General features: G+C 44.2%; 1 protein-coding gene and 1 pseudogene across 1 annotated transcript; one reads left to right on the top strand and one right to left on the bottom strand.

Annotated features, from left to right (window-relative positions):
* Positions 1 to 19,138, top strand: part of LOC121090648 — an 80,269-nt pseudogene extending 61,131 nt beyond the window's left edge.
* On the bottom strand, positions 3,458 to 4,414 carry LOC121089877 (taste receptor type 2 member 9-like). Its single transcript, XM_040597596.1, has one exon. It carries the CDS (start codon positions 4,412 to 4,414, stop codon positions 3,458 to 3,460), a length of 957 nt encoding a protein of 318 aa, XP_040453530.1.
* Positions 19,139 to 19,441: the final 303 nt, after the last annotated feature.

The raw sequence follows: 19,441 nt of genomic DNA, 5'->3' as shown, positions 1-19,441 counted from the left end.
GCAGTCATAACCAACAGCTCTGTGATCCATCTCCCTCTTCCAGCTTTCCTGGGATGAATTCAGCCATCTACACAGAGGTGTCTAATGCCACTGGAGATGCTCTTGAGGACCCAGACTGACCCTGCAGGTCTCCAGTGCTGTACCTCCCAACGCCATGCAGATGTCTTAGATACCCTAGGACATCTCAAATGAGTGGAGATGCCTATGTTTGGGGAAACAGGTCAAGCTCCTAGCTTTGTCTTTTGCCATTTGCATTTCCCCAGCCGTATGAAACTTCAGCTCCATTCACAGTTGGTCTGGCTGTTAAATTAGTGATGGTGCAAGTGGAGTCATACGTTGGACAGAGTGCCCATCGCTAAACTAAACAGGCCATCTTCTAGTCCTGAGGCCAGCTGCTGGAGCATCTTGTGGTTGAGGAACATTTTCCCCAGGGCTGAGCACATCGTTGCATCTCTCCAGAGAGCAACTGTAGCGTATGGGCTGTGCTGTTCTGTAACCTGCCTCCTCGAGTGCCAGCTGTGCTGTGCATCATGTCCACAGGGGTTTGACAGAGGTGAGAGAAGGTGTCTTCACCGTGGTTTGCTGGGGCTGCTTTCTTTTGTGTGGCAACATCTGCAAGATGGTTTTGCCTGCTGAGTCTTGCGGTATGTGAGGTTTTGAGGGGCAATGTTGTGTAGGAGGTAGGGAGTACAATGGATCTTCCATGGCCTTTTTGTGAAAGAGATTTGGGACAATCATGTTAAAGGATCAACTTCATGAGCGACAGCAGGAACGAAGGGAGGTGTGGTGGTGCCCGCTCCTTAAAGGCCTTTCAGCAGGGAGGTGTGTCCAGAGGAGATAAGTTTAAGACCTGCCTCCACTGGGACATGTGATGGCACAGAGTGTCTCCTACTGTGCAAGTAGGACTCAAAGGAGTTTGGCATCTGATGTAAAAAGTGCGATTGCAGCTAAAGGCAAACTGTGAAAGGCAACGTGCTCTGAGTGTCTAATTTTGATCAGATGACTCAAACCCTTTCTTTTTAGCAGGACAACATGAATGCGATTTTTTTGCTTTACTGCTGCAGGAAGAGCCAGAAAAGAGTGAAAGCTAATGTTTTGAAAACACTTTCTTGTTAACCTCTTCCCCTTTCATTTCTGTGTGCACAGAGAGGAAGAGGGAAGGGAGTGCTCCTTGGCCCATGGAAAAGGCAACCTTTAAAGCAAAAAGCTTGCCAACTAAGCTGCTTCACTTCCACTTTGACTTTTCAAATTAGCATCCTGGGGCTGCTTATGTTCCCTGAGCCTCTGGTTTGATTTCTAGTAGAAAGTACATAGAAACTAGTGACCCTTTCACACTCTTGCCCTACAAGATGACTGCATCTCCTTTGTCCGAGGAAAAGAAGATCTGAGAAGCCTTTTGCTAGTAGGAATATGTTAAAGATAGTTCTCAAAAATGCAGCAGAGAGAAAGCTCAGCCACTTCTTCTAGAGTGAATCCATGTCCAGCAGAGCTCCTGCTACACCTGAGATGACTCACTGGAGAGCATTTTGGATATATCTGAATTCTGCAGAGCTTCAGGAGGCCTCTGAGATTTGGGCTTCACACCTGTCAAATGCACTGCTTCTGGGTAAGTGTTCTAAAACAAGAGCAGAAACAAAACCTGCTGAGATGCATGAAAAATGCACTCTTGGCTCTTGGCATGAGGTAAGACATCCCTCTGGGCCTGAGGTGGCGCAAGAAAAGAACAATTCAGGTTCTACTTTGTTCATGCTGGAACTATTCCATGTTTAGATCATCTGCTGTTGTGGGTTGACCTTGGCCAGCTGCCAGCCGCCCACCTAGATGCTCCTTCACCCTCACTGCTCAACAGGACAGTGGTGAAAAATAAGATGGAAAAGCTCATGGGTTGAGATAAAGGCAGGGAGATCACTCACCAAGGACCACCACAGGCAAAACAGACTTGACTTGGGGAAAATCAATTTCATTTATTGCCTATTGAAAATAGAGTAGGATGATGAGGAACAAAGACAAAACTAAAGCACCATACCTCCACCCCCACTTTTCCCCAGGCTCAACTTCACTTGTTCATTCCCAACTCCTCTCCCCGCTCTCCCCAAGCAGCGCAGGGGGATGGGCAATGGGGGTTGCAGCCAGTCCATAACACTTTGTCTCTGCGGCTCCTTCCTGCTCACGCTCTTCCCCTGCTGCAGCGTGGGTCCTTCCCATGGGCTGCCGTCCTTCGGGATACGCCTGCTCCAGTGTGTGCTGTCCATGGGCCTCAGTCCTTCAGGGCACACGCACCTACTCTGGCATGGGGTCCTCCACAGGCTGCAGGGTGGGTACCAGCTCCGCTGTGGACCTCCATGGGCTGTGGGGGGACAACCTACAACACCACAGTCCTATCCACAGGCTGCAGATGAATCCCTGCTCCAGCACCTAGAGCACATCCTCCCCTTCCTTTTCTGACCCTGTTGCAGGACTGTTCCTCACAATTTCCCTCACTCCTCACTGCTGGGGAATGTTTTTGTCCTTTCCTAAATACATTTTCCCAGAGGAGCCATCTGCATTGCTGAAGGGCTGAGCTGTGCCCTGCAGTGGATCCTTTGCAGGCAGCTGGAACTGACTTTCCCTGGCGCAGGACAACCTTGACCTTGCTTCACAGAGAGTCCCATGGGTCCCCAGCTGCCAGCACCTGGCACGAACACCCTGAGCATCCGCCCATGGGTCACTGCAAGTTGAAAGCGTGACTTTATCCCCCACTGCACTTTGCACAAAACTTGCCTTCCTCAATGTTTACTAATCCAGAATCTATTGGTAAAAGCAGATCTCGTACAAAAAGAAAAGCAGACCGGGAGAGCAGTCACACAAAGCAGAAGAAGTCATGGTTTTACATGAAGTGGGGCAGAGGGTGGACACCTCATTCTGGCATGGGAAGTGGACTCCCCACCCCACCTGCCCACCCCAAGGCCATTTCTGCATTGCTGTTTACAAGTCAGTCACCACCCCTGGTGAATAATAGTGATCAACATATTCACACATAAGTTATAAATCAATACAAGATAGTGGTACAACTCATAATATTGCAAAGTACACAGCCACAGCAGAAATAAACATAAAACAAAATAGATATAAACAGGTTGTTTAGGTAAGTAGCTTCAATCAGAAAACACCAAAGCATTTTTAGAAGGTTTTCAGTATTGTTATTCCCCTTTTGCAGCTAGCCCATGTACCAGGTCTAAATTACTTTGTTACTGACAATAATTTAACACAAAGAATTATCTAAATCAGATTATAATATTTATTTATTTAGTGCATAATAATGTAGTTCAAAGCATTATAGTGAAGTTTTCTTAACTTGCTGAAGATAGAACATCTGTATCATCTACACTGTCTGGAGAGCTGCATTAGAGATTAAATTATGTGATTTTTATAACAAAATATCAACATTTTTAATGGGTTCCAGCTTTTATTACAGTTTCTACCTCATACAAACCTTGCACTTCACACAGGGCAGAGTCCTTAGCAGTGCCTTTTCCAGTTTGGGATTGCTGAAAATCAGAACAAGGGAATGAACAGCCGGAAGAGCACAGTGAAATACTAAAATGACAAATGTCACGGGACCTTGCTCCCTTGTGGTGTAAATCATTATCAAGACGAAACATATAAAGTTAATACTGTAAAGGAAGAAGAAAGACATAACATATTTCATTGCTTTGATATGGGCATCCATGCTGAGATTCTTCACTGAGTTTGTCTGCATCTTGCGTTGATGTTTCCAGAGAGAAAAGAGGAGGAGAAGGGCAGAAAAGGTTACAACCATGAATGCACTGACAATTCCAAAGCCACCAACAATAAAAACAGGGAAATAATGTTCATCCATTTCGACTTTCAGTTTCCACGTATTTGCTAGGATGGTGGAATTATTGAGGTTTTTACAGGGTGCCATGTAAGTGATGTTGTAGATGAGGATGCAGAGGAACAGGGATGAAAGCACCGCACCCCACAACAGCCATGGCACAATCCTGTCAATTTTTGCTTTCAGGTAGATGAAGAAGATGTGCCTGAAATTTGCGATTTTTATGCAATAAAAAACACAAAGCCAGGCAGAAACCCACATGTTGGAAGAATGTAAAAAGCTCTGAAGAGCTGAAAGTAGTTCAGGTATGGGGTGAACATGAAATGACCAGGGGTAAATTATTGAAAGAAAGAAATACAGCCATGTGACGCACAAATGCCAAAACCTAGAGCATCCCAGAAACATCACGATTTTCTCATTAGAGCTGAAGATTTTCTTTTTGGCCCAAGAAATACAAAGCACAAAAACAATGAAAACATTTATCCATATGCCAGCAAATGCCTGAAGTGTGATGAGGACCAGAACCATGGCATCGTGTGAAGTGACATTAAGTTTATCTTGAGAGTAGCAAGCTTCCATCCTCCCAAGCTGGGTAACAGTGCTCTGCTGGAAAAGTAGTTTGTTGCACCAATGCTTAACGCAGGTCAGCAGCTGCTGTTCCCCAAGTGTCACGTATGGAAACAGGAGCTTTATAGAGCTGCTGGTGGTGGTGATTTTGGTGCTGCTTCTATGCAGAGTAGGGCAGGTGCAGGAATGTAAATGTGCTGGGTATTCCCTTACCTGGTATCAGTGTTGCTCTTCAATATTTGAATTTCAGTTCAGAAGAGCTGTGCTGGGCGACACAAACAACGCAGATGTTTTTCTGTGGTGGACAGTGTTGAGATTTAGTGACTGTCCCGTGTTTGATCACTGCCAGGATTCACGGTCTGGGTTCTCCTGTCCCTTTGTTGCCAATGATGCTCACACAGAGGGGTGCGCTTAGTGAAGCACAGTCGGGGGAGTCCCTGTGCTCTATCATCTGAGAGCCCAGGAGCTGCAAAATTCAACCAAGATGCTGGAAACTGGAGTTAATTTGGACCCTCCATGGGCACTGAAGTCCATGTTAGTTTTCCCAACAGTAATGCCTTAATCATAAGTGAAGAGCCAAATGGTGGAGGGAGGGCACTGAAGGAAAAGCAGGACTTTCTTGTAAAGGTTTAAGTTGAAGCATATAGAGGAAAAAGGCAAAAATAAGCATGAGCCTCCATGCCAAGGCTCAAAACTCATCTGCTAGCAACATGAAGAGTTTTAGAGGTGGGACCATGCTGGGCTCCTGACACACTGACATACCCTCAAACCTCCAAATGGCTTCAGATCCTGAAAACTGTGGGTTTTTAACAAGCAGTGTGTTAAGCTCTGTAGGGTGTGGACTGCCTATAGACTTTGGGTTTGTACAGGACCTTGCACATCGGACCTTGCAAACCAGAACCCCAGTTACTGACTAGATCTTGGATGGTGTTGTGATGTAATCAGCAAAAATTTAAATCACAGCAAATAGCTGTCTACCTACAAGAAATAAACCAGCAGCATTTTCCCTCTTCAGAGTGATGCACTTGTTTTCTGGGGGACATAAATGCAAGCACTACTCTGAATATTATCACACGTTCCTTTTTGCATTTTCTTTGCTAAGGACCTTGCTATAGCATTAACACATTGAAATGTGTTCAAAGAAGGCCTAGAGTTCATCTCAACAACAAAACATGATGCCTACCACATGGTCCCATGCAATCCATTCAGATAGCCCAGTGGCTTTTAATAAAAGTTCTAGTGAGATCTTCACCACCCTTTATTTTTCATGTTGCCTAGAAAACATGAATGTCATAGCTTGGTTTGGATGCAGTCATTCAAAAACATTATGGATCATTTAAATCTAGTCATGCTTGACTGAAGTGATGTTAGAGACAGTCGCTGCGCTTATGGATGGATCTTGTCTATGGATGTTGTCTGGAAGCTCAAAAGAGAATTGCTTAAGGAAAACAACTCATTCTCTGGGGCTAACAATGCAAGAATTAATGTGAAGTCAGATGATCTCCAGGTCCTTTAGACCTGCAAAAAGTCAGGAAGGAAGTTGTCAAACTGTGATGGAGATCAGACTCCTCGCGTGTGTGTGTGTGTGCAGAGGAACCTTATAGGCACTGGACACAACACTGCTGGCCTGCAGGGACTATCAGTAAGAAGCAGCATTTAATGCATACCCATTTCTCTGTATCTTATTTGCTATCAGCTTCATGTCTAGGGAGGGTGGAAGTTTTACAGACTGGGTGGCAAGGAGGCAAATCCATTATTTTTGTTTTGGTCTATGCCCTTGGGTCCAGAAGTCTGGGCTGGCTTGTGCCAGCTGGCCATTGGTGGCTTTTCTTCCCCTGCAAGTTGTGTTTCTGGAGGCTGATCTGGGAATTTCTCTCCCTCTAACCCCCATTCTGCTGCTCCTGTGACATGCGGGCTGGGAACTGACAGATGCTTGTTGGTGAATTCAGTTTGTGTCCTCTCTTCTGGCCTTGATTTCATGGGATGGTTTTATGGGATGGTTTGTGGACACGTCTCTAGGGGAAGGATGCTGATGAGGCATGTCGACTAACTTCTTTGCACTCACTGGTACTTCACTCCCCTCTCCCATCCCCGTAGATGCCCCATGCAGGTAGCAGTACTGGGTGTGCCACCTGTAGAGACGCTGGACTCTCGAGGTGGCCTGTCCTGGCCCCCACCACTTCAGGCTGGTGCAGCTGCCCCCTTCCTGTCCCATAACAACCCTCTCACTTCTTGCAGTGCCCAACACCTGGGGTCTCACCAGGGAGGACGGGACTGCCAGCAGGTTGCAAAGCATGGCCAGGGAGCTGCCTACTGAATATCTCCTCTTTCCTATTCTGCGGCCAGGCAAGGACAGTCCTTCCCCCAGGGATGGGGGTGCAACATGAGCCGGGTAAGTGAGCAAAGGGGAGGCAAAGGTAGCAGCAGTGGTGGGAAGGTGGGAGGAGGAGGAGGTGCAGGAAGTGTGTGGGAGCAAGAGAGCTGCAGAAGCGTGCAAAACCCCTTCATGTGGCTGCCAGGAGGAAAATCCCAGCTGAGCAGTCAGAGGCAAAGCTCAGCCCTGCTTTTGCCTTCTCACCGAGGAGTCTTTCTCCTGCTCTGCTTCACCCTGGCCCACATGACTTGCGTTCAAAGGGAAAGACTGGGGTGGGATTCCCATGCAAAACACTGGGAGCACATGGCTTCATGGGCACGTGAGTGGGACCAAATGACTTCTCGCTGTACTCCTGCTCTGAGATACAAAGTCTTTGAGATCTCCTGAAGAAACCCAAACCAACACGGTCTGCTGGAAGTTGGTGGCTGGCTTTCTGTTGATTACAAAAATAATGCTATTTTTAAATTAAAGATGATGCTTTACCCATAGAATCAGAGGAAAACAAAAATTTGTTTGCATCTACCAAGATGTTTTCAGGAATAAAAAACCTCAACCCACCAAGCAAGCCTTCTCTTAAATTGATTTATTCAGCTTGCAAACCACAAGCCTCTTTTTCCAAAAGGTTGTTACTTTCCTACTCATCAGCTTTGGTGGTCTCATGTCAGGATGAGGTCAGGATGGTGTGTAAAGCAGAAGAATGAGATTTTCTCTGAAGAAGTCACAGAAATTTTAAATAGTTTGGTAGCTCCTGATTGCTACAAGGGTTAACATGCTAAGAATAGTTATAAAATGGGGAGGCAGATTGCTTATTGGGTTGGCTTATGGCTATATCTATGAAGATTAAAGTCTGCTCTTCCTTTTAAAGTTCAACTTTTTTGATGGCTTATGCTTATCAGTGCTTCTGAAGCCTATTTACCTGCAGGACACTATATCTAGACTGGCAGGTAGCAGCAGATGATCTTCTGAAATGAATTCCTGGAGGATATGGTGTTTCACAGCACTGGTTTCCTGCTCCTCTGCCTTTACGGTATTCCCAGTTGTTCCTCTATTTTCTTGCTTGGGATCAGGGTGAGACTTCACTTCACTTGTCTGTGATTTTGAAACTGTACTTTCTCCGTTTCAGATCCAAAACTCTGTTGAAGACAGAGGTAAGGATGCGATATTTTTGTGTTAACGGAAGCCTATCTGTCATCGTGGACAATCATATCAACTCGTGTCATTGAGTCACTAACTTAGGTGTATTACTTCTTTTGATAGTTAATGATGTTGATGGAGGACAGCTTAGAAAGGACATTCCAGAAATAAACTCAGGTAAGTCTGGACACTAAGTAAGCAGACTGTTCGATTATTACAGAGATGTGAGATAGCCTTTGAAGACCACAAGCCTGGCAGATGAGATGGCACCAGAGGGAACTGAAAGCTCCCTCCTATGTGAAAAAAAATATCCCAAATGCATCCTGGATACAGTGAGTATGGCAAGGCACTTAAAAATACGTGAGGTGAACCCCAGCTGCTTTTGGAGAGAGGGAAGACCTTCATTTTGCAGTCTGGTAGTAGTGAGAGAGGACAGAAAGGCAAGAGCAGGGCACAGGGCAGAAGACAGAAAGATTCATGAAAGGTTGATGTTGGAAAGGAAAAATGGAAAGGCCAGGAAATTTCCACAAGAATAGTTCTGCAGGAAACCAAAGATCTTAATCTTAATCTTGGAAACACACTCAACTGCTGCTGGGGAAGGCTCAGCAACCCCTGGACTGCACCTGCATCCCCCCCCACAGCGCTATTCTGCAACACATGCCCCAGAGGAACCTTGGCAGTGGCTCTAATTCAACTTCTGCTTCATTACTGTGCCTTTATCTTAAGTGAGTTGGTTGGTTTCACATGACTGATGACCAAGATATGAAGCTTAAGTACCTTCAGCCCTGCCCCAGAGTTTCAGAGCATTGCCATGAGAGAGTTTCCGTTTCCTGACATTGTTATCTGCTCTAATGTAAGTTTCCTCTGGTTTTTCTGGCAGAACAGAAAATATGGTGTAGCATGGAGGTGTTTTGGTGTTTTGGTTTGGGTTTGTTGTTTTTTTTTCTCTCCATATGTATGTGAGGAGAATATAAATTCTTTGTATAATAAAAGATCTGAAGATGAGCTGTCTATGCCAGGATTGTGCTTAAATGAAAGGGCATTAAATGAAAATGTTACACTAGAGGACAATACAGTGGCTGGGGTTTGGGCTCAGCTCTGCGTGGGGAATCTGGCGCTTTAAAAAAATAAGGGGATAAAATGAGAGTCTCAAATGCTGTGTTTTTAAAGCATGGAAGGTTTGGACCAGCTGCTTAAAACACAGGTATCTCGTGCCAGTTCAAATCCATGCCCTCCAAGCACCTCTATAGAAGGGGAAGGAGTCTCCCAAACTTTGTGTCTAGCAGCCCATGTGGATCGTTTGGACATCCTTGTGCATCTCAAGTGGTACCAGACACTTATGTTTAGGCAACTGGATGGACACACAGCTATCCATCTGAGGGGATCGGAGACACATAGCACATAGATTTAATTGCTTCAGCCTGAGCTTGATGCAGGCTGAACCTCTTCCTTCTCTAGAATTCTGGTCTTTCTTCTTTGATGACGTGGTCAATCCCAGATGATTAGCCTAGGTTAGCTAACTAGTTAGGCTATTTAGATGCCTAACTTCTGAATAAATCCATTCCACCCGTACATCAACTTCAATGTTCACAAGTCCGGAGTTGTTTCAGGATACAAGCCTGAGAAAAAGAATAAAATCTCCTCTGGGCAGGTGTTATGAAATTTTTATGGAAATCATAATTCATTCCCAAATCCCCCTTAGCAGTGGATGGAGGACTGGCATGTTATAGTGCGGCAGTGGTTATTTGTTTGCTTGCTTCTGGGCAGTTGCTGTTTAAAGGGAGGTGGGTTCATTGATGAGACAGCCTGATAGATTGTAAGGTCTTTGAAAAAACACATATTGTAGTGCTTGATATGTTACTCTGGCCTAAATGGTTGTTTATCTCCTTTCAGAAACAGGAATGAAGCTTTTTGAGGGTGATATTATCTTACCGGTATGTGCTGCTGATCTAAACCAACATTAGCAAGAGCGTAGATTGGGCTTAAAATGTTAACACAAGCATGTTGATCTCATTAACAGCTGGAGAGGAATGCTCTGAGAAACAACTCCTACAGATGGAATTTCCCCATCCCCTATATCCTAGCTGACAGCCTGGGTAATAAGACTTTTTATTATGGTAGCACTGTATTATTGCATTAGATATACCCTGGTTTTGCCCAGCTCTCTGGGCCGCTTTTGTTTCATTTGCTATTGAGTTGTGCTGCATTTAAGCCTTTGTGACTGCTGGCCAGCACTTTGTTTGCAATGTAACAGCTCCAGTGACTGGCCAGATGCTGATGAGCAGCCAGTTTAACTGGTATCAGTGTTATCTGGCTGAGATCTCTAGATAATGAAGTCAGGAAATGCTAATCTCAAGAACATGCATGTTGATCTACTGCACCCTTTGTGCCTTATCTCTTCTTAACAGTCCCAGCTTAGTACAGGCAGAAAGGAAATGCAGATATAAGAAAAATCGTTCAGAGCATTCTCCCTTCTTGTTTTCATTTAAATTTAGACAATATTTTAAATTGTGAACAAGTTAGGAGTACAAGCTAATAGCAAATCGGTGTTAAAATCCTATGGATCTCTCCTGTGTTTACTAGCCCTGAGCTCAAAGTTTGCAGTACTTGAACTTATATGATAACATGCAATAAAATTACTCAACAAAAACTAAGCAGTGCCATGGATGCCCAAAAGCCTTCTTGTTTTGTTTTTTTTTTTTTTCAGTACAATCAGCTTATCTAATAAAAGATATTATTTCTCCATATGGCCTCTGCCAAAGTTACTCCAGTCAGGGAATTCTGCTAACAGAGCCTCTGGCTCTTTCGTCCAGGCAGATACTTTTAATACGTGTTCATATTTTTAATGCATGCTTGTTCATACTTTCTATCTAGAATTATATATATTTATAACATTATAAAAGCAGAACAACTGCAATTGTCATCCTCTGCTCTGTGTTTCAGATCTGAATGCTAAAGGTGTTATCCTGCAGGCGTTTGACATGTTCAGGCTGAAGTCTTGTGTTGATTTCAAGCCCTATGAAGGGGAACAGACTTACCTGAAGTTTGAGAAGCTGGATGGGTAATTTTGTATTAACAATCCAGTTTGTATCACCTTGTTTGATATGATAGTTTTTCCAGCTGAGGAGACATTCATTTTCTTTCTTGCTCATACAAAGGACATAAACTCCTGAGCCACATTTCTGTCCCACAGCTTGTTTGTATTACACTGGAGTAACCAATGGTGTTTTCTGTTTGTGGTGTGCTCTTAATGTAAGAAAAGACTATTTTATTCCCATTTGCATCCTAGTTATTGAAGTGAATCCCCTTCTTAGTGCTCTTTTAGGGAAAAAAACTTCCTCCTGGCATTGGTTTGGGCAGGGTATGTCACTGGTGCGTTGGCATTAGCGTGGAGCTTCGTCCTTGCTTTCAGATGCAGGGTTGGTTTTTCCTGACCAAATGTTGAAGCCAACAACCTCTACCATCGTGCAGGTCACCACAGGTTCCTTTGCTCAGCTGGGGAGGAGGTGACTCTTCCAAGCCACAAACCCTATCATCTAAAACAGAAGCCTAAAATAAGTCTGGTGACTCACATGCCCAGATGCCTGTTACTGTCCAGGCACCATGAAGGTGCCAGTGAAGATAACTCAGTGGCAGGTGCCAACACTGGCTGATAAAGTTAGGTCATGGGATTTCTCTGCTTGCTGGGAAGGACCATCAGGAAGCTGGTGACACTAGCTAGTGTCTGTGTCTAGGAATCTGGTGTAGATCTGCCCTGGGGTGTGCGCAGCAATTTTGGGTAGCTTTTTGCTTTTTTTTTTTTTTTTTTTTTTTTTTTTTTTTTAAGCACACGGTGCTGAGTTGTTTCTGAATAGACATGAAAAGTTAGGATTCAAATCAGTATTCAGGATTCAAACCAGGGAAGCTGATACAGCCTGAGTTCACTGGAGGCTGCTCAGTACCTTTGAAAATAGGGCCACTTATTTAGATGCTTTGGTAAACATACAAATAAACAACACCCAGTGCAGTGTATGAGGTTATAAGGCACCTGCTCTACTTCCCTGTGCTGCTCATACTCTTCTACTACCCTTGCTATACTGTTTGAGCTGGGGCTGCCCAGCGTTGAAGAGCAATAGCATTTGCCATCACCACCCCCTTCACAAGAACTGCAGCCAGCTGCAGAACATGCATGCACTGCTCGCAGGGAGGGCAAAATGAAATGAGAAGTTCAGTCACATCTTGGGCAGGGACTCATTGCCAGACTGCGGCAGGATGCTGAAGGTACACATTGCTCTGTATTCTGGCACTGCAAACCTATCGCGGCAAGACTGTCAAACTCAGGTGAGAAATTCTAAAAAATATTGATTTTTTGTACTTTCACCTTGATCAGGCAGTTGAGTTAACATGTAGATACAAATCATAGACGATATAATGCAAAATAGGTGCAATATCTGAGTCTTTGCCTTACAGGTGCTGGGTCTCATGTGGGGGACCTGCAGAGTGGCCAGACAGTGTCTATAGGAGAGAGATGTGACTATAAAGCCATAGTCGAACATGAGGTCCTGCATGCCCTGGGGTTTTACCATGAGCAATCCAGGACAGATCGCGATGACTATGTTCAGATATGGTGGGATGAAATTATTGAAGGTATGATGCCGGGTCTGAAATGATTGAGATGTAGATGCATGTCTCTGTTTTACAATGCTAAAATGTCTTTGGTTGAGAATGGGCTGCTTACATTTTAACAAGTGGACCATCATTTAGTAACAGGTAAAACATTTTTAAAAGATGTTGTGTGCTCAGCTTTATTTCTGGTCTTACCTAATCAGTTTTGTATGTTTTTTGTCTAGGTTTTGCATATGCCTTTGACAAACACAATGATAGTTTCCTTGATGACCTCAATACCCCATATGATTATGAGTCAGTCCTGCACTATGGACCATATTCTTTCAACATCAATAGCAGCATTCCTTCTATTACAACAAAAATTCCTAAATTTAATGAGATCATTGGGCAGAGGCTGGATTTAAGGCAGGATTGACTTACTGAGGCTGAATCGCATGTACAACTGCAGTAAGTTCTTCTTCTCACACATGTATTTGAAAATCCTTGCTCAAGCTTCACTATAACATGGATGGAGTCACATGAGAGGAACAGGAACGCTACACACTTGGGTTCCTCTTGCAGTGCTAAGAGAAACTATATTTTTTACACAGCAGCAAGCTCCATGGTGGCCAGATCCCCATTTCTTTTTTACAGAATACCTTTGAATTGAATCACAGGTCTAACACCTTTAATTCATATGGACTTCATGATATTACTTGTAATAGTTACCATTTCCTTCATTGATGATGATCATCATGCTGCTGCTGCTGATAAAATCTTCAAGTGACAGTGGTTCAGAATTGGCGTCTCTGAAATTAGAGTATCTCAAATTTTTTTTCTGCCTATGTGATGTTAGGTAAGACAATCGGAGTCAGGGGCACAAATGGGGATAATTGTGCTTTCCAGCTCCACTGGCAGAGCTATGAAGGTAAAAGCTCAACATGCTGTACAGTACTGGCATACTGTGTTAACACACACTTGAATATTTCCCTAGCTTCAGCAGAACTACTTCTGATTTACTCCCTGAAGAGTTGAAATGGGCCACAGAGCCTATCCCGGGCAGGCTTAGAGAAAATGATGGAAGTCTGGAAGGGAAAACTAGCCTGCAGGGGCCAAACTGGTTCCCACAAGGAAATATTCCACCGAGAATGGGAGAAGGATAAGATGTTTCTTTCAGGAGGAAACATCATTTATGTGTGGTAATGGAGATGTCGATGTGAAAGCCTTCATAGTCTTCAGTTGCATTAAGAATGTATTTCCTGGTGTTAAATGCTGTATGTAAACATTCTGGGATGGGATTAATGGTGAGAGACTTATTTGATGTCGATGGATGTGGTAAAACATGGTAATCCACTCCTGGCAGCTTCAAGCCTCACCTTCCTGGACCAGTGCTCCTTTGAATTCCTCAGTATCTGTGGGATGGTGCAAAGCAGACAAGACGGTGCTAACTGGGAACACACATTGGGCAGACCAGGAGAAGAAGACCATACTTTGGTGGGAAGCTGTGCAGGTACCAGGTGTAGTTTTAGATGGTCATTAGATTTTACCATGTTTTTATGTGATGTGGGGAATGAAGATATACAGAGGTAAACAAGTCATTAGAAGTACCCTTCTGTTAATGTTAATCACTGCATACCTGATAGTAAACATGACTCTTGAATTTTCAGATAGAAAGGATAACAATTTTAATTTTAAATGTTTAACCCTTCTTTAAATCTTCTCCCTATATTGTATATCTTGTCAAGAAAATGACAGTTCGAGACTTAGGTGTTGTAAATTGCTGGGTAGCTCCATTAAAGTGAAGAGAGCTCCACCAGATTGCTACAAGTGACTTTAGTGAAACTCCATAGAATTTCATCGGGTGGAACTCTTCTCCTTTTATGCATGTGACAGGATTTTGAGTAATTTTCTAGTCTTTGTTTAAAGGTGAAAGACGCTTTCCCTTTGTACAGGAGTTCATTTGAGGCATCTCCACAGAAGGATGCGCATAAGCAAATATTGCAAGACACAAATCTTGTTTATAGACAAATTCTGACATTGAAACCAATCCGGGATCATCAAAATAGGAAGCTGAGCTTCAGCAATCTGTCATGGAGCAAGAGGAAACCACCCTCAGAAGACTTCTTCAAGGGAGGGGTCGCTGTGTGATGCAGAGCCGTATCAGGAGGGTGTAGCTGCTGGTAATTCAAAGTTTGTTCGAGCTGGCCACACAGGGACGCTGAAGGATTATCTGAGAAGCAAACCGGCAGTGATTTCCTCTCCGCCAAGGAGAGTGTTGCATGGGGTCTTTTTGATTGAGGCTTTGGCTCCAACTGCACTGATTTAAACATACATTGAACAAATATTGGGTTCTGCAGTATTTTGATTGCTGCCAGGACACAGAAATTGAGTGAGGTCTGTTGTTTTCAGAGGCAGTGGGGAGAAAATTAAACGCTGGGGAGGAGCATCACGTAGACAGTCCAAAAATCTTCACGCAAAAAAGTCTCTTTTGAAAGTCACAGGCCTGAGCCTGCCTTGGTCTGTGTTCAAGTGGCCATCGTTAGGCACATCTGCTTCCCCAACACAAGTGGTGCTTAGTCACAAAAGCATCTCATGGTGTGGGAGAGGAAAAAATATGCTGACTAGAAAGGAAAGTCATTTCTGTGGAACCTGCTCCCAGGAAGGAGAGAGCAAAAGATGGCTTGTGGCAGTAACAGGTCATGTTTGCTGCCTGATGCTGTGTTTGCCTACAGGATTGGGAGATCCTGTGTGTGCTGGTTTTGGCTGGGATAGATTTAATTTTCTTCATAGTAGCTAGTAGTCAGTCAGTGAGGAGGAAAGCAGACACATAGCAGGCAGGGCGAGGGGAGTGCTCCTATTCTCATCACACGCAGGGTTTGGAGGGCAGATGTGTGCCCGGTGAAAGGCACCGTGCAAAAACCAGCCCTCGAAAGACGCTCTGAGCATGGAGCAAAATGAACAGGAGGGTTGTTTAGGTCCCACCGTTGGCAATTGCTTGTTTCTAGAGGAACAAGTCCGTTTGGCTGTTGCTTGGGTGGGCTGTTTGCTCATGGTCTGCAGGGTGTGCAGTTTGCTGACACTGAAGGCTCTGGATGTGTGACAGGGTGTGTGTGCTGGGGAGTGACAGCGGCTTCCTGCCTCTCGTGGCTGGTGACAGATCATTAACTGCTCAGCTTCAAGGAGGGGGAAGAAAAACGTATAAAACTTAAGTAGTCAGCCTTCAGAAGTTTCCTGAGGGCAAACAGGTCAGCAGTTTACTGAAAATAAGCAGCTTCAGTGGGTGTTTGTAGGGGAACTAACTGCAGAAGGCCGGTGATGGGAGCACATCCAAACACAGGCATGAGGCTGGGAAAAAAAAACAAAAATGCATGGAGCTCAAAGCAGCATCAGGTGGCAATTCAGAATCGTCGTTGGCTATACAGTCCCTGCTACTTGCCTCAGTCGGCTTCCAGACAGGCAAGGAAAAGTGCAAACCCATAGAGGCAGCCACAGGGTATTTGGAAATCCTCAGTGTGATGCAGGTTTGAAAATGTCCTTGCTGTCAGGGAGAGACCCTTCCTATGGGGGGTGTGTGGTGTGTGTGTACTGAGACTATTAGGTGAAGCTGGTGCACTGGCTCAGTTGCCCTTCAAGAAGCTGATTTAAAATTGGAATATACAGAGCGAGGCTGATGCAGACAGAGAGTGCAAGTGTTCAGCCTTTGTAACCAGGAAGATCAAAGATCAAAGACTCTGAGGAGGTATCATTCTGGCCCACGGGTAGAACTGCCGACTAATTAGGAAATAAAGGAAATAGTTATTTCAAAACACATTAGCATAAGGTAACATGAGTTGATACAAAGTAACTGGGGCTGGGAGTTAATAAATCCTTTACCCATAGCAGAAGTATGGCAAAAATGTCTTCAGCTGCTTTTATAGGGATGTCTGATCTGTTGATAAAAGGGCATGATTTCTAGGCAAAGCAGAAGACTGAAGACATTGACCTAACAGGATCCTTCCAATACTTTCCTTCCTGTCTCCAAAAAAATCCCTGCCCAAGTGCATCCACTTAAAATTTTGTATATGTTGACAGGACTAGCACTGTACGGTTTGTACTTAATTCCTAAAGAATGGAACCAAATGTGTACCTTATTTAATCAACTAGTTTGCAAGCCATATTTCAATGCATTTTCATTTTAATATTAATTTGCAATTTAGGGAGAATTCTTTTCTATTGAAATATTTTTTTTTTCTACTTTGAAAATAACTTCTAGCTTAGGCAAGTGCAAACTGCACTAAAGCTTGTTTAGCACTGGCATTTCATTAGTGAGTGGATCAAAAACTTTTTTCACACCACTGTGTTTTGTTCTTCCCAGGTAGAGGATATTTCATGCACTTAGATACAAAAACTGGACATGCTGGTCAGTCAGCTCTTCTGGAATCTCGCATCCTTTTATCCAAGGAAGAAGGAAAAATGCCTTCAGTTTTTCTACAGGGTTAAATGGAAATCCACAGGATAAGCTAGTTATCTGGATTAAGAAAGATGATGGAACTGGAAATGTTAGACAGATGGAAAAGCTGCACACTATTACAGGTAGGTGAAACTGTTTTTCATATCTGAACTGCTGGCAAAACTTTGATGCTAGACAACACTGGCTTGGTTTATTGTATTAAAAGGTCTGCTCAAGTGTCTGATGTAAATCTAACCTTCATTTGCTTCAGCTGAGTAACATCCAGAGTTAGTGCCCGTGAGAAGAGAATTTGGCTCGGAGGTAGTTTCCTTAAGACTGTTCTGGGATTAGCTAGGGTGCAGGGCATTAGGCAATCGCCACCCAAACAGATCCTTCACCAAACAAACAGGTCACAGGACACTTGAGGGAAGACACAGCTTGATTTGGGATTTTGTCCTGGACTTTTGATTGTCACACATATTTATTTCCCCCTTTAGCTGATTGGAGAACATCACTGGGAAATTGGCCAGCATTCCCTTTGGTGTCCAAACCAAATTCCGGTATGGGTTTCAGGGCATCAGAGGAGATCCAGCCCAGTCTGCTGGGGGGATAGCCATCGATGACACCAGCCTGACAGAGGACGAACTGCCCCACCAATGTCTGGCACATCAGAAACTTCACATCTCTTTTTAACAGTACTTCAAAAGGCGATTATATCATAAGCCCCATATTTTACAGCTCGGAAGGCTATGCCTTTGCTTTACAGCTGTATCCTCAACGGAAGAAATTCATCATCCTACGTGAATTACATGGGGGATTACTTTCCATCTCTGCAGTAGTCCAAATGATGGCCTTCTGGAATGGCCGGCCGGGCACAGACAAGTTGTCTTGTCTGTTTTGGATCAAGACCCTGATGTAATCCACAGGATGTCCCTCAGCCTTAGCTTCACTACGGACCCAAACCAGCTAGTATATGGTAAGTCAGAGTGCACGGGGGAGAAATATGGAAGTGCCGAGGTCCTGCTCAAGCTGGAGAAAACTGTTGAAAGCCAAGAGACCAGGCTAGGTTTGCTCTGCACGTAACACTACTGGGCTGACTAGATGTAAGCTTTAATTACTTTTATGGTTTTGCACAACAGGCAGAAATGACACCCTGCAGTGGGACAAGCCATCTATCACTGGAAATTTTTCTTCTTTCTGCAACTGCTACATGAGCCCAGGTGTTGGCTGGAATACGTTTCCTGACCCACAGGGAGCTGCACTGGAAAAAATTCCTTAAAAATGACAGTCTTTTCATCTTTGCTGATTTTGAAGGTAAAGTATTATATTATCAGAATCCCCTCTGGAACAGAGCAGGTGCGTACTCTTCCATCTGTAAGGAAAGCACAGAAGATGAGGGTGATTAGCAAACATCTAAGGAAAGCACAGAAGGATGAGGGTGATTAGCAAACATCTAGGGAGTCGTCTATTTCAGGAACAAGTTTTTTTAAATGCCTAGTGATTTCAGGTACCTGGATTTTTGAATACCCAATATGAAACCCTATCAATGACCTTGATTCTCTGGTTCCTGAAAATCAGATTTTCAGGACAGATTATACTTCCATGTCTTGAAGATCAGTCTACTTAATGATGTCCCCATTTGCCACTACCCCTATATCCCTTCCCACTTAAGAGAATTGTGGTTTGACAATGAAGGTGTTCTTTTTCAGACCTTGAAAAACTGGCAGAAGGAGGTTTTGATCCAAAGCTTCTCTCCTGAGGCTGCAATATTTGTCAGGACTGCGTGCAGCCGCTTTTGCTCTGCCAAAGGAGGCAGGGAAAGGGAAGAAGGAGGAAAAGAGGTTTCTGGTGCAGAGGGCAGCCTGGCAGGCAGGTACCCACTGAGCAGGCACTGCCTGTGCCCATCCTCTTGTGACAGCCATGTGTCAGATGGCTGTGTCCATCTTACTTCATGTTAGGTGGTCAAAAATGAATGTTATAGACAACATGGTGAGTCATTTGAGAGCAATGGGTACCTCTAGGGAGCAGTTGATCACATTTCATTATAGTTGTGATGAACTGCTCTTCTGATGTGCTAATCTAGTCACTGGCACATGGGGACAACCTGTTCCTGCATCTTTAAGGTTTCCTTCTTGAAGAATGTCCAGCTTTCCTGGACTCCTTGGGACTTCAGAACTGTCTTCCAAGGGACTCTGTCAGCAAGGCTCCTAAATAGGCCAACATTAGATTGGAATATCAGGAAAAAATCTCTTCACTGGAAGGGTTGTCAAGCATTAGAACAGGCTGTCCAGGGAGGTGGTTGAGTCATCATCCCTGGAAGTGAAAAAACATCTATCCCCAAAAAACACATAGATGTGGCGCTTAGGGGCATGGTTCAGTGGTGGACTTGGCAGTCCTGGGTTAACAGTCGGACTTCATGATCTTAAAGGTCTTTTCCAAGCTAAATGATTCAATGATTCTGTGATCTCCACCGGCTGCGAGGGGAAATCCGTCATGGATGACAAATGGTGGGTGAGAT

The sequence above is a fragment of the Falco naumanni genome, chromosome 6 (genome assembly GCF_017639655.2).
Source record: "Falco naumanni isolate bFalNau1 chromosome 6, bFalNau1.pat, whole genome shotgun sequence".
Classification (NCBI taxonomy): domain Eukaryota; kingdom Metazoa; phylum Chordata; class Aves; order Falconiformes; family Falconidae; genus Falco; species Falco naumanni.
The sequence above is the reverse complement of the archived record's forward strand: the minus strand, read 5'-3'. Positions and strand labels throughout refer to the sequence as shown.

What these genes read in the sequence shown, in the direction of transcription:
- LOC121089877 (XM_040597596.1), bottom strand. Translation starts at nt 4,414, where the DNA reads ATGGAAGCTTGCTACTCTCAAGATAAACTTAATGTCACTTCACACGAT.